Here is a 14932-nt window from a genome sequence, read left to right as displayed (position 1 = left end):
TCTGACAATTGTCCGATGGAGCATACAGACGGTCGGATTATCCGATAAAACATTGCCGTTGACTGTTGTTGTCGAAAAGTCCGATCGTGTGTATGGGCCTTTAGATGTGGAGACTGCATTCGTTTTTTAAAGGTTAAAAAATGTTTTGCAAGTATGGAAAAATACCCATTGATGCTACCATAAAGCTAAAGCAATGTTTTTAGCTTTTCCAGCTACCATACTGTATGTGAACTACAAAACAACCTCCCTCAATGCAGATTGTTTCCTGCATGGGGTGAACACTTACCCAATAATGACTGTTTCATCTCCAAAGGAATCCCTAAAGTCACTGCGAATGGTGTCACGGGATTTTGGCAAAGCCCCTGTAATATATAAAATATTATACTTACATTTAAATTCATTAATACAGATGTGTTAGGTTAGGCCTACTTTTAAAGTGGAACGCCAAACAAATGTTTTTTGTTTTAGATAAAATGAGGAACAGTTGGGCTCACCTTAAAGGTTAGTTAAAGTCCCTGTTCACACCGATGTGACTTGTCATATGATGTGACAGGTCCAAGTCGCACCCTGCTATGACTAAGCATTGTATAACAATGTGAAACGCGTCAGCTATATCATCCCACCGTTTGCTGTTTCTCTGTTTGTGCAGTGTTTTTTTACTGGATTAAAGGCTTTTTATTGTTTTTTACATTTATCTGAGTGCGGCTGTCCATACCTTTTTGCTTCTATTTATGCTTTGTGCATTGCCTGCACCCACTGGATTTTTCTGAGTCCATACTCACCACCGAGGTGCACTCATCTGGAGCGGCGGTCTCTTTCCCCTCCAAGTCGCACCCTATTGTCGGCAATGGAAATGTTCAAATCAGTGCAATCCCGCTTTTGCGGTGCTCCCCCAATTTGAAAAACAGTTCCTGCACATTTTTTTGGTGATTTCAGGAGCGACTTGCATAGACATCTGTGCATGAAGTCGCACAGATGACAGCCAAGTCGCACTGACCAGCGGCTTTCAAATTGTGCGATTTCAAGTGAAGTCGCATGATTTTAAAGCCGCATTCAGTGTGAACCAGAGCAGAGCACAGCTATTACAAATAATCCCTGTAATTTGCTCTCTCTAGTGGCCATAATGTGGTATTTAAAGCTGGGTACACACGGATCAAATGTTGGAAGACATTGGCCAGTTAAAAAAAAATCGGCTTCTGTCGGACGAGCATGCTGGAAAACCAGCAGCCGACGGACTCCCAATCAGCGCTTTCAGCCAATGGCAGAGAGCGCTGATCGGAATTTTATAGCGGGGGGGGGGGGGGCGGGCCCGGTCAGAACACAACAGCTCAGTGGGGGAGATTACTATACTAACTTTTGCACTTGTTCTTGACGTCACCATGTATCAGCTGGCTGGCTTAAAGGGTCACTAAAGGAATTTTTTTTTAGCTAAATAGCTTCCTTTACCTTACTGCAGTCCTGGTTTCATGTGCTCATTGTTCGTTTTTGCTCTGATGTTGCTGTAATTCCTCTCTGTTCTGGACACCTCCTGGTTGTCTGTTTCCTGATCACCACAGTACTGGGAGATTTCTCACTGTGGTGACCAATCAAGGAGGTGTGATTACTGTGTGTCAGCACCAATCCAGTTTCGTTTTACAAAGCATCACTGCCCTCTATTGGCTCTTTGTCTCTGTACATCAGAGAACCAGGAAACAACAGCAAAAACGAAACTAAACTGTAGGTACATTATATGATTGGTTTTTATCTATTTTTAAAGGGAATCAGTTAACCATTATGTCTCTATACCCTGTAAACAGTCATTTCAGCTTAATTTTTTTTTTCCTTTAGTGACCCTTTAAGCCGCGGCTGTTTGAATGTACCATGCACCGTCTTTTTTGGATGTCAGTGTCTAAAAAAAAAAATTCAATATTTTTTTTTAAACTGGAGCCTCTCTTTTCTATGATATGATTTATCCCACTGCTGGAGATTTCTTGGATAAGGATATAGATGCAACTACAGGATAATCATACCACTGGAGAGTTTGCTGTATTACAAGGATCCCTGCATCAGATGAATCTATGGAGGAATATCCCTGATCTGAGTGATGAGCACGTTTGATTATTATTTTTCTTATAATACACGATTTATATAGCGCCAACAGTTTACACAGCGCTTTACAATGTAGAGGGGAGACAGCACAATTACAGTACAGTTCAGTACAGAAAGTACAGGAGGGCCCTGCTCATAAAGCTTAAATTCTAAAGGGAAGGGGGTGGTACAAAAGGTAATAGCCAGGGCTTTTTTTTCAGGGGGAACTTGGTTCAGACCCTTTGGTGCCTGCTCACCACAATCACTTGTAAACACAGAAGTCTGATTTCTGTGTTTACAAGTGACAGCTCTGCACTCTGTATGTAATGCAATCCTGGTATTTAATGCCCCTTAAAGATCCTCCTACTGTTCATGAAATTTGACTGCCCACACCCACTATTTGATGCGATTTGGAGGGTGTGTGTAGGGGGAGGGGTTTTGTGGGGTCGTGGTTAAGTTCCAGCACCTATTGTTTGAGAATAAAAGCCCTGGTAATAGCTGCAGAAAATGATTTGATGGGGGTGGCTCGGGGACAATTTTTACGTGGGTGTGGGATAGACTTCCCTGAATAAATGAGTTTTCGGGGATCTCCTAAAGGTGGAGAGTTTAGGGGCTGATCAGACATACTGGGGCAGGGAGTTCCAGAGGATGGGAGAGGCTCTGTAGAAGTCCTGAAGGCAAGCATAAGAGGAGGTAACAAGGGAGCTAGAGAGCAGGAGGTCCTGGGAGGAGCGGTAGGGACGATTTGGGCGATATCTGCAGATGAGGTTGGTGATGTAGATGGGGGCGATGTTGTGAATGGCCTTGTATGTTGTAATTAGCATTTTGAATTTTACACGGTGGGGTAGGGGGAGCCAGTAAAGGGATTGGCAGAGAGGAGCAGCAGTCACGGATCGGTTAGTGAGGTGTATTAGTCTAGCAGCAGAATTCATAATAGACTGAAGGGGGGATAGCCTGTGTAAGGGTAGGCCATTAAGGAGAGAGTTGCAGTACTCAAGGCGGGAAATAATCAAGGAGTGAATAAGTTGCTTTGTGGTGTCATTAGTCAGGAAGGGTCAAATTCTGGAGATGTTGCGGAGGTCAAGGTGGCAGGATTTAGCCAGTGATTGGATGTGGGGGCTGAAGGAGAGTTCAGAGTCAAAGATTATATTTTTTAGATCCAGCGAATCTGGTAAGCGGCGTCGTTTGCTTTATTCTCTGGATAGAAGTATCAAATGATTTCTTCAGTGTCCCTTAATGTCGTTCACAGTCGGAGCACCGTGTTTTGGACTTTTGTTGTGTTTTAAAATGTATTGTCATCACACACTATTGACATTTTTTCCTTTCATATTAAGAAAGTTATATAGATTGGCTGCGCACTTTTTGTCTTTATACACAGCATATACATAGATACATTGGTTCAAGGTGGATAAAAATATTCACAGCCAGAATTCTTCTTTAAATATCTATTTATATATTGATTTAATATACACCGTGCTTGTACTTACCGCCACCGCCGGCGCCGCTCCCCCCACCAAAACCAGCTCCTGAGGAAAGAATAGAAATTGTTAGAATTCACAACTATGCACTGAAGAACAGTGAGGTGAAGGACCCAGTGAGCCACACGATTGAGGAATTAGGAAAGTAAAAAGGGGCTTTTCAGATTTATTTATTTCTTTTTTGTAACCCAGCAATTAGGGATGGGGGAGGGGTTAAAGGGTCTGTGTTGGGTGGATGGCAGGTGGGAAGGGGGGAATGAGTGAGGACATTCCTTTCAAGCCAGAACATGATTCAGATATATTTACCATCACCAAATGCAAATGACTTAAATATTGGAATGTTAGGTTCATTTTCCAACCCACAGACTTTAGGTCTTCTTGAGCCAAGACTTGAAGCCAACTGAATACTGAGGCCCTGTAAAGACAACATACATTTTTATTTTATTCCATTATAAACTGCGGGGCAAACTGCAAGCACAGTTTGTGGTGTTTTGGAATGGTGTAAACCTTTCACTGCCATAGACAGTTTTTCATTTTTTTTCCACATGACTTGAAGATGCAAATCTTTTTTCCAGCCTCTATATTACTGAATTTGCCATTTTGAAAATCCATTACAAAGGAAAAGTGGAAAAGAATTTTGGACCTCGTGGTCCATGAAGCTTGGGGCATGGTAGGTGTGTGTCCTTTTCTAAATGGTGCCCCTTTTTCCCCGTATCAGAAATTTGGGAGGTATGGATTTTGGTTTACAATTTACACTTTAGGGGCTGGATTCAGAAACAAGATACGACGGCGTATCTCCTGATACGCCGTCGTATCTCTGAGTGCGGGCCGTCGTATCTATGCGCCTGATTCAGAGAATCAGTTACGCATAGATATCCCTAAGATCCGACTGGTGCAAGTGTCTTACACCGTCGTATCTTAGGCTGCATAATCACGCTGGCCGCTAGGTGGCGCTTCCGTATAGTTACGCGAGGAATATTCAGATTAGGTATTTACGCCGATTCAGAAACGTACATCCCGCCCGCACGTCGTTTACATTAGGCTTTTTTCGGCGTATAGCTACCCCTGCTATATGAGGTGTAGCTAATGTTAAGTATGGCCGTCGTTCCCGTGCCGAGTTTTGAAAATGTTACGTCCTTTGCGTAAGTCGTTCGCGAATAGGGCTGGACGTCATTTATGTTCACGTCAAATCCAATGCGTCCTTGCGGCGTACTTTGGAGCAATGCACACTGGGATATTTTACGGACGGCGCATGCGCCGTTAAAAAAAAACGTCAAAAACGCGGAGTCAAGTAAAATTTAAATAAAACACGCCCCCAACATCCCCATTTGAATTAGGCGGGCTTACGCCGCAACACATACGTTACGCCGCCGTAACTAAGGGCGCAAGTTCTTTCTGCATTTGGAACTTGCGCCCAAAGTTACAGCGGCGTAACGTATCAGAGATACGTTACGCCCACAGAAAGATGTGATCATCTTTCTGAATCCGGCCCTAGGGCTGTATCACACCTGAGCTCAAAGCTTACATTTTCAAAACTCTGGAAGAGAAAAAAATAATTGATTCTATATTGAGATGGTTCACCTCTCCACTCCAAGTCACCTGAAGCCCATAAATATTTTGGAGCTTTTTTTGTAGCTCGAATTGGGTAGATTATTCCTTTTTTTTTTAGCTTTTTTTTTTTCCCCATACAAATGCATGATTCACTTTTTTTTGAGCATTTTAGTGTGTTTTTGAGCATCTTTCTACTTAAATGCAACAATTAAATTTAAATAAATAATAATAATTAATAAATAATAAATAAAATACATAAATAAAAAATAATTAATAAATAAAAAATAACAATATCAAATAAATAAAAAATAACTATCAAATAAATAAAAAACAATAATACCTATAATAATCATAAATGATAATAAATAAATAATAAATTAACCCTAACCTTAATACTAACCCATAGCCCTAACACCAAACCCATAATCCTAAACCCTAATCCCAACCAAACAAATTTGATAAAATAATAATTAGATGAATAATAATAATAATACAAAAAAATACATACATACATTAACCCCTAGCTCTAACCATAACCCTCCAAGTCTAACCCCCATAAAAAAGAGTTACTAAATAATAAATAAATAATGATATATAGATCATTTAAAAAAAAAAGCAGATAAAGCTGAAAACATAGCAACAAATTATGATATTTTTCTCTATTGGTTAATTAAAAAATGCCAAAGCTAAAATATGCTTTAAAAACAAGCATACAAAGGCCTGGAAAAACACTCAAAAATGCAACGCTAAGGTGTGACTGCAGCCTAAGACAGATAGGTAATAATGAGCTACTGGTGACATTGCCCCCCCAAGATGTGGCCTCTGCTACCTTCAGCTTCATTCACTGGTTTGAACCCATACACCTGAGCAAGACATCTATGACATTTGGAGACACAATGGGGGCCAAGCTGTCAGGAGGTCAAACTTTGTTACAGCTATGAAGCTTATAACTTACCACAAAGTCTTGATAGGCTTCCCTATCTGTTCTGCTGCTGGTTGGCTTAGTGTACACCCCGTTGCAGAATAGTTCTGTATTTTCATCTATACATGGAGGTTCTGGATCCGCATAATTAATGTCTTTATATTGTAAACCAAAAATATAAGACACCACCCTGTTGTATACCTGTAAAGTAAACATAAGAAGAATTTGCGTGAACTGCATACATACAAGGTCCTGCTATTTCCAAGCCACCCTCTCATGTAAAAAGAGTTAAACCTAAAACAAAAAAGATATAGTATAGCTCAAAAATGTGTTGGCTATGATTGCACAAATCAATAAAGCATCATCGGTCCATCCCTTCCTATGTAAGGCTTTGCCCTGCAAGGTTAGAGTAGAGCACTCACTTTTTGATCTACCATATTGTTTTTCCCACTATACATAAGGCTTCTTTTGGCCATGCCATCTTGTGCATGTGAGCGGCCTATATCTTGCAATACATGATGGCTCCTAGTTTGCACTCAAATTATTTAGAAAAATGTCATAGGGTCTAAACACAGTGGTCTCCAAACTGCGGCCCGTGGGCCAGATGCGACCCTTTGCTTACCGTTATTCGACCCTTGGGGCACCATTCCCCCCACTGATATGAATCACTGCTCCTCCCACTGACACAATGAGGCACCATTCCTTCCACTAAAGCCAACATTGAGGCATAATTCTTCCCACCTATACCATCATTCCTCCCACTGGCACAAATGTTGGGGCACCATTCCTTCCACTGACACCAATGTTGGGATGCTATTCTTCCCACGGACTCCAATATTGGGACACTATTCCTCCCACTGACACCAATGTTGGGATGCTATTCCTCCCACTGACACCAATGTTGGGATGGAAAAATGGGAAAAGAAACTGTGCTAAAAAATTTGTTTAAAAATTAAAACCCAAAAGTGAATGGTGAAAAAAGTATATTAATGAAAATGGGAAAGCTGCAAACCTGCTGAAAAACAAAACAGTAAGCAAGAGTAATAAAAATATAGGTTGTGCTAACTACAAATTGTCAGCACAAAAATTTATAAAAAAAATATTACAAAAAAAATGTATATATATAAAAAAAAAAATAGGCTTTTGTGGCAGGCTTGCTCCCTTGTGTTTCACGCATTGGGAAGTAGGTCATTAGTTTCCTGCCGAAGCACTATTGTATGTCACCAGCAGAATGTAATTAATCTCTGCGGGGATGTGTTTATTTTTTGTATGTTTATGTCCGGGGACAGCGGCTCAGAACGAGGCTTGGCATGTCCATGGATAGTGGCTCAAAACGAGGCATGGCCCGTGGCGCTGGTGCGCATGCACACATGTCTTTGGATAGTGGGTCTGAACGAGGCCTGGACCGCAGAGTCGGTGCGCGTGCGCGCTATTGCCGGGGGCGGGGTCTAGCCACCATGTATTTGTATATAGGGTGTGAAGTGACGCGCCGCCCGTGCCCCTGGAAGATGCAATCTTATTGCGAAACGGCGTAGGGCGGAACGAAACGGCGCTGTGACATCACTCCCCATTTCATCCACCTACCAACAGGAACGGGTTTGCCTGCTTGTGTCCGGCCGGCACCGCAGGCTTAAGGCTGTCTTTTTATCGCTTTGATGTAAGTGTGTTTTTATTCTTTTTCCTCAATGAATCCATTACTGGTTTACACTATGGTAGCCAATTTATTTTTTGGCATGACATCTGCTATTGTGATCTATTGAGTCTGGAAGTGTGCTGACCTGAACCATCACCATTTGGATTTAGCTGGAGCAGACAGGGCTGTCTAACTTAAGGCTTTTCCTTGATCCTCTGTAATGGGGGGTCATTGAGATCTGGTAAGCAGGCATTTTTCTCGGATTGGTGGTGGATCTCACTAAGCTGCTTTTATTGTGAAAGAACTTCAGTATATGGAGGAATGGATTAAAGACTGTTTCTACACGGGTGTTTCAAGTTTCAACTTACTTCGCCAGTTATAACACAGACTTTATTTTATTTGTGTTTTTGAATTTAATTGGTATATCTACCAACAGACATTTGTATGTGGTTTTATGTGTAATTTTCCTTTTTTTCACTGTTTATTGGAACATTATATTTGTTTTGTGTTCTCACACATTCACGTGCACTATTTGGTAATATTGTTTTTATCAATTTTTGTGCTGACAATTTGTAGTTAGCGCAACCTATATTTTTATCACCAATGTTGGGATGCTATTCCTTCCACTGACTGCAATATTGGAACACTATTCCTCCCACTGACACCAATGTTGGGATGTTACTCCTCCCACTGACTCCAATATTGGGACACTATTCCTCCCACTGACACCAATGTTGGGATGCTATTCCTCCCACTGACACCAATATTGGGACACTATTCCTCCCAATGACACCAATGTTGGGATGTTATTCCTCCCACTGACTCCAATATTTGGGGCACCATTCCTCCCAGTGACACCAATGTTGGGATGATATTCCTCCCACTGACTCCAATATTAGGGCACTATTCCTCCCACTGACACCAACGATTAGGGAACCATTCCTTTTACTGACACCAACAATGGGGAACGATTTCTGTAGCAGTAAACTGGCCATTCATTTAGAAAGTTTGGAGATCTCTGATCTAACCCTTTTCTACTCTGCCCAAAATTATACCAAAAAAAAATTGGCTTAAACCTTACATTTAGAACTTCCCCTGAACATCATAATGTACTGACATGCCTCCTCCCCCTGCCTTTCTTACCAATGGACATATTCTTTTACAATGTACTTTGTGTTCTGCAATGTCTAGGCAATATGTTTTCCCCACCCCTTGCACGTGTGCAGAAGTGCATCAGGGCTTGGGTCCTGAGAGAGCCCAGTAGCACATCGGTGCATGCGTGGATTTTCCTGACCATCACCTCATGCATGGAGTTTTCCACACATGCAAAAAGATGCTAACAGGGAAGTCCTAAACATTCCCTGTCTGTGCATGCACATGAAAATACACCTGTGCTTGCTCAGATGTACCACTAGGCTGTTACAGAACCTAAAAGCCTGGCAAAGCCCCGTGAGCGCATTTGTGCATTTGCAATATTGATGCCACTTGGGAGGGTGGAGTTTGCTCAGAGCAGGATTAAGTTTCCATGTTCATTTGTGTTATGAATTCCTCCAACATTTTTAAATAAATAGGATTTAGAGTGTATCTAAACCTAAGAACAACATTTTTATATATTGCAGCTTATCAGTCCTTAGATGTGGCAGCTGCATTACATACATTTTCTTTAGGATAAGAACCTTATATATCAAGTACAGGAACTATCTGTTGATCTTGCCAACAATGTCCTTGTCACATACTACGAATTTAACTGATATCACCCACAATGTATTTCTTTCCAATCTATCTTCTATAAACTACAAATACCCCTCACTTCCCCATGTGATTAACAGTACATAACAGAATAAACAGGGGTGGTGTTTGCAATCCATATTAAGAGATCAGCCCGGGTGACAACTATAGCTTACACCGAAAAGAAAATAATTCTTACATTATTAGGGTTCAATTCATCATATGAGTTGATCAAACTGAAGGAGGCGTCTCTTGCTCTTAATCCACAGAAGGACCCTGGTGCAGCTGTTATTTTTCTAATAACCGTAGCGCCTGGGGCCACAACCTTCTCTGTGAACTCCATATTCACCTAAAATGGAATAAGTGTTGACATGATATATAATTTCTATGTAATTGAGCCATTTTACAAACCAGAGCACCCCCCCCCCACACACACACACACCCTTACTGTATTATCAGATGTAAAATTTCTGCTGGTGTGCAGAAAATAATAGATGTGTAAATGCAAAGGAGGACTTACAGGTTATTCAGCATTGTACGATTTAAAAGGCAGCAGAGAAAATGTTCTTTTTTTTTAACTAGCTGGGATTCCAGTGTATAGGGATTATACAGGAAGCCATGGATGGGTCCCCACTATTTGGGTTGTGGTTCCTATAAATAGGGCAATGTGAACTCATTTTTGAGTACTTAGGGGTTCTAACTCATGCAGAGTGAGGGTTCTGGGGTAGTCTGGTTGGAGAAGAGAAGAGAGGACTGATTTACAGTACTCTCAGGATTGGTGAGTCCTCATTTGGGACCCAGAATTTAAGACTTTGGGTGGGAAAAAGCTTCCAACCCTGATTACAGGTACTTTGGTCCCTGTAAGAAAGGAGTCAGTGCCTGTCGGTGAGGTGGAAGGCAGTAGTTCACAGCTATGAGAACATGTGGACTGTCTGACTGAGACATTTGTTTAGTAAACTCCTGCGGCCCTTGCAGTACCCCGAAGCAGACAGGAACCCTAAACCCTGTAGGACTTGTATACCAGGATTGTGGACTGTTTGTGTTCACTTTGCAGAAGAAAGCTAATTTTTTGTTTGGTTTTTAAGCAGACCTTTAGTCATTTTTTCAACTTTCCATCTAATTAATCTTCTGCCCTTGTTGTTTTAACTTTGGATAGTAAAACATTTATTTTCTGCCAGTAAATACTTTATACGCTTCTTGTTTCTTGTCTGGTAATGAGACTTTTGACATCATGCACAGCTCTCTCTCTCTCACTCTCGTGGGAGTTTGCCAGGAAGGGAGGGGGTATGAGTCCTGGGAGGGCCAATGAGAGCTAGAGGGCTGAAGAGCTGGAGGTGTGCCTCTGTAAATTTAGGAAGGGAACAGGCACCAGCTTCAGCTGCCCACAGTTAAAATGGCTGCAGCCACATGGTGCAATGAACTGGTAACACTATTTACCCCCTGACTACTATGCTGCAAGCAGGTTGCCACCCTCAGTGTCGACCCACCAAGGGGTCAAAGTAACATAGTGGCTACAATGTGAAGACAGAGTATAAAACAGCAGGAGTCCAGAGGATGAGTCAAGGTCAGGGCAGGCAGAAGATAGAAGATAAGAGTTTATTCAGTGTCCAGGCAAGATAGTGGTCCATATCCAAGCTGAGGTCTGGGCAGGAGGCAGACAAGAGAGTGATCAGTATCCAGACTGAAGTAATGGCGGGGAGCGGGCAAGAGAATTGTCAGTATGCAGGCTGAGTTCAAGGCAGCCAGCATGAAGGAGAGGGTATCGGGCATATGCAAAGTTGACAATGGGAGCACGAGACAGGGCCAGGTAGTCTAGGTCAGTAACAGGTGAATCAGGAATGACAGTCTTCGTATACAGAGTAGTTGGCAAGACACAACACCAGCCTCGAGAAGGTAAGGTGCTTAACTACCCTCCAAGACCTGTGTCCCATGTCGAGATGCATGGTCACTCGACATGTGCAGTTTGTTTCGTTCTGAATTGAAATTTGGACAAACTTCCTTTACGGAAAATCCTATCTATTCAAATTTCCGAATTACAATAGTGCTGAAATACAACGATTCTGAAATAAAAAAAAAAAATTCAGACTGAATTTGAATTGATTCAAATAGTTTTTGAATCGAATAAATTTCGAATTTGAATAGTTTTCCAATTTCCAAAGAGAATAAAATAGAACATAAAGGAATAGAATGTAAAAACGTATAATATAATAGAAAATATTATAACAGATAATAAAATAATAGAATATAATAGAGTAAAACAGAACAAAATAGAAAATAAAAGTACAGAATAGAATAGAAATTAATAGAATAGAAAAAAAAAAAGAATTGAATAAAATAAAAAGAATATAACCATCTTCTGAAATTCGGATTTTAAATAGAATACATTTTAATTTGAATGCAAAAGAAAAGAATAAAAAAGGAAAGGTAAGGAAAAATGCAACAAAGCGAGAAGGCTAGCAAAAAGTAGACTTCTTCAGCACAGCTGAAGAAATTGCATCGAACCTCCTAAGACACTAACAAAAAACAAGGTATGCTGAATAGAGGAAGGGTTATACAGGGCTAACTTACAGCGTTTCTGTTTGCCAGTGTCCCAATATCCCATAGGCGGCACTATTACCCGACTTTTACAGATTTCCTGTGTCCCGCAATGAATAATAAAGAAAATGATAGAACGACAACTCAAGTTTATAGGCAATACCCCTTCATAGTCAAGTTAAAATGTTTCAGATCTGTTGCATACTGTATCCCGAGCTCTAAAAAGCCTCCAGATCCAGGACCCATGGCAGAATTTTTAAGACTTTGATGAAGCAAAAACTTTGTTTTCTCCACATCAGCTTTAAAACCATAAAGTCCCCCACAATATGTATGTGAGAAATCTAGTTGGCACACACTGTGCACAAAAAATTAACCATTCATTGAATGACTGGAAAGAGACTATTGCTGTGACTTATTCTCTTGCGTGTGCAAATTTCAGCTTGAGCTACTGAGTTCTGTAAAAAGACTTCATTCAACAGTAGAATGAAAAATTAATCCATATCAATCATCTTGTGGTTTATATTAGAGTCCATCTAAACTTTAGGCATTTTAGGTTCATGCAGTATCATACCTCATTCTCGAAGCAGGCGACAATGTTCACAGATGCAGTGTCTGAGATCACTTCCTCCATCAAGGGCACAAAGGCAAGTAACGTAGCTCTTGTTGCAAATGTACTATTAACAGTAAATTCTATTGAAGCTGACCCTTTATAACCTGTAAAGACAGAGGAACATATGTAAGATTTCAACCTACTACTAGTATTTTTGTAACACAAGGCTACTATAAGAAGCAGAAATCAGTTGGGCTAGTATAACCAAACCATTCCATCTCTGTTACTAGTTAGCCAGAAAATGCATTACATTGTATTGCATAATGCCCCTCATTGTTATTATCTTGCTAAATAGCATAAAAACCTCAGATAATAATGTCATAACCTTTTTTATGAATAAATAAAATCAATAAAAAAAAACACAAAAACAGTAAGGACAAATGGACAGAGAATATATTTTTAAACCAATTGTCTTTTATTTTGAGTTTTCAAAGGTTGGTGTGTTATTACGTTATCAACAAAGTCATATGATTAGCAAGTCAATGGGGAGAAGGTGAACGTTGAAAATTTTCCCACAAAAAATACAGTTTGTCAAAATCACACCATTCATCCTTAGTGATAACCTGTAAAATCACAAAAAAAGTTCTGCAGCATAATCAATCCACATCTGGCAGTAAACAAAATAGCCCGATGATTGCTGCTTACGGTACATCTGCTGTTAAGAAGACCTGTCAGAGGACTGGTATATTCTCTGTACATGGCTCCCAGAAGCCCTCTCGGGAAGCCTTGTGTCCCGATTGGACACAAGTTCTCCTAAGATTTTGGTGACGATCTTGGGCCATATACCACCTACTGAGGCCACTGTGGGCACCCAGTGGGAAGAGAAACCTGTGTTATCAATGGTAGGTAAATTAGGTTTAGCACAGGGAAAGGCTCTTGCTGCATAGGGATAGTTAGGGACTTTCTGGATCCCACTATTTTGTTTCTGGACCAGGTTACAAGCACCCAAGCCCTGCTGTTTAGATACCAGTCATTTCTGCGCACCAGTGAAATAAGAAAGAAGCTATGATGCCTCCCCTCTTTCTGGGTCCTGTCGTACGGCCACAAGAAATCCCACCTAAAGTGTAACTTCACCCAAAAAGGGAAGTTCTTCTCTTCCTCCTCCTCTGAAACATTTGGATTATATTTTTGTTGGGGGCGGTGGTTAGAAGATACCTAGTTTTTGTTTTGTACCCAGCCCCAATTCCGGGCGGATCCACTAGAAGTCTCCCCCACTTCCCGCAGCCTTTTGGAACCATTCACAAAGATCAGTTTGGCAGAAAACCGGATGGGAAGCCATAAGGAATCGCAGCCCACAGTTAACATGCTGGCACCAGGGACCCAAAGACCGGTGAAGAACCAGCTTGGTTGAGGGCAGGGCTGGATCCTTGGACAGGTGAGTTTCTGCTTATTAAAAGTCAGAAGCTACAGTATTTGGTAACCCTGGCTGAAGATCCTCTTTAGGGTCAAAAGTCTCTGGCAGCAAGTCTATGTAAGCACTGCATGATTGTTTTCTTTATTGTTGAATATATTTCATGTTCGTGCCAGTCAAACATTTATTGTAATTATCATTTTCCACCACCAATTTTTTGTAAAAAAAAAAATGTTTAAGAAAACTGTAGTTATCTGATCCCTCTGAACCATAGCCACACAACACCCTTATCCACACACATCTAGAAATTAAATACTTACTTCCTGATAGGTCAACAGTGATTTCACCATTTGCCACAATTTTGTTATTTGACAGAAACTGTAAAAAATGAAAAGCAAATTAGATGAAAAAGCAAAAAAAAAAAGTCTTGATAGTTTATGTATATCCAAAATAATGTTTTTTTTTGTTTTTAGATAGAGTAGGAAAAAGGTAGAACTTTTTTTTTATTATTGCTCTCTGTTTCCCCTCTAGAGAGATTTGTTTGATCTATTCTTCCTGGTGACCATTATCTCTGAGACAGAAATAATGAGAAATCCAAAATGTTACAATGGTTGAAAGAACAAAAGTCAAGCAAAAATCTCCCCCATGGGGACACCTGCTCTAGTGTCAACTGTCTAAAAGGAGAATTGTAGGGTCTTGCTAGACCCCCAGATGAGTTTGTTGAAGTTTTGAAAGGATGGGAGTGCCATACCAGCTTGATTTTTATTTTCTAACAACCAACTCGTTTCAGGGGCTCAATAATCCCCCCCCCCCCCTTCATCAGGGCTGAAACCCAGTTGATGTAGGCACTTTGCCTTTTCAATTCAAGTGTCTACATAATCTAGTTTCTCTGAGCCCCTGAAAATAGTTGGTTGTTACAAAATAAAAATCTTTTAAAAAGTCTGTACAAGCTAGTGTGGCACTGCCATCCTTTTTTAACACTTCAACAAACCCATTAGAACTGGGGAAATGGCTTGGAAGAGCTATGAAACACCTTCAACATTACAGAACAAGTCTA

General features: G+C 40.7%; 1 protein-coding gene across 3 annotated transcripts in view; it reads right to left on the bottom strand.

Moving 5' to 3' along the window:
- LOC120946917 (ovostatin-like) overlaps positions 1 to 14932 on the bottom strand; it is a 136150-nt gene that overhangs the window by 67023 nt on the left and 54195 nt on the right. For 2 of the 3 annotated variants that reach the window (XM_040361740.1, XM_040361739.1), the window contains exons 14-20: positions 14196 to 14253; positions 12486 to 12628; positions 9579 to 9728; positions 6052 to 6219; positions 3852 to 3960; positions 3555 to 3593; positions 287 to 362 (exon numbers count right to left, since the gene is read on the bottom strand). In XM_040361740.1, the coding sequence (XP_040217674.1) occupies positions 287 to 362; positions 3555 to 3593; positions 3852 to 3960; positions 6052 to 6219; positions 9579 to 9728; positions 12486 to 12628; positions 14196 to 14253 (743 nt within the window). Of the gene's footprint in view, positions 1 to 286; positions 363 to 3553; positions 3594 to 3851; positions 3961 to 6051; positions 6220 to 9578; positions 9729 to 12485; positions 12629 to 14195; positions 14254 to 14932 lie in introns of all 3 variants that reach the window. The other variant, XM_040361741.1, reaches the window with a different exon arrangement.

The sequence above is a fragment of the Rana temporaria genome, chromosome 8, assembly GCF_905171775.1.
Source record: "Rana temporaria chromosome 8, aRanTem1.1, whole genome shotgun sequence".
NCBI classification, from domain to species: Eukaryota; Metazoa; Chordata; class Amphibia; order Anura; family Ranidae; genus Rana; species Rana temporaria.
Note: the sequence above shows the minus strand (reverse complement) of the source record. Positions and strands in the feature narration are given on the sequence as shown.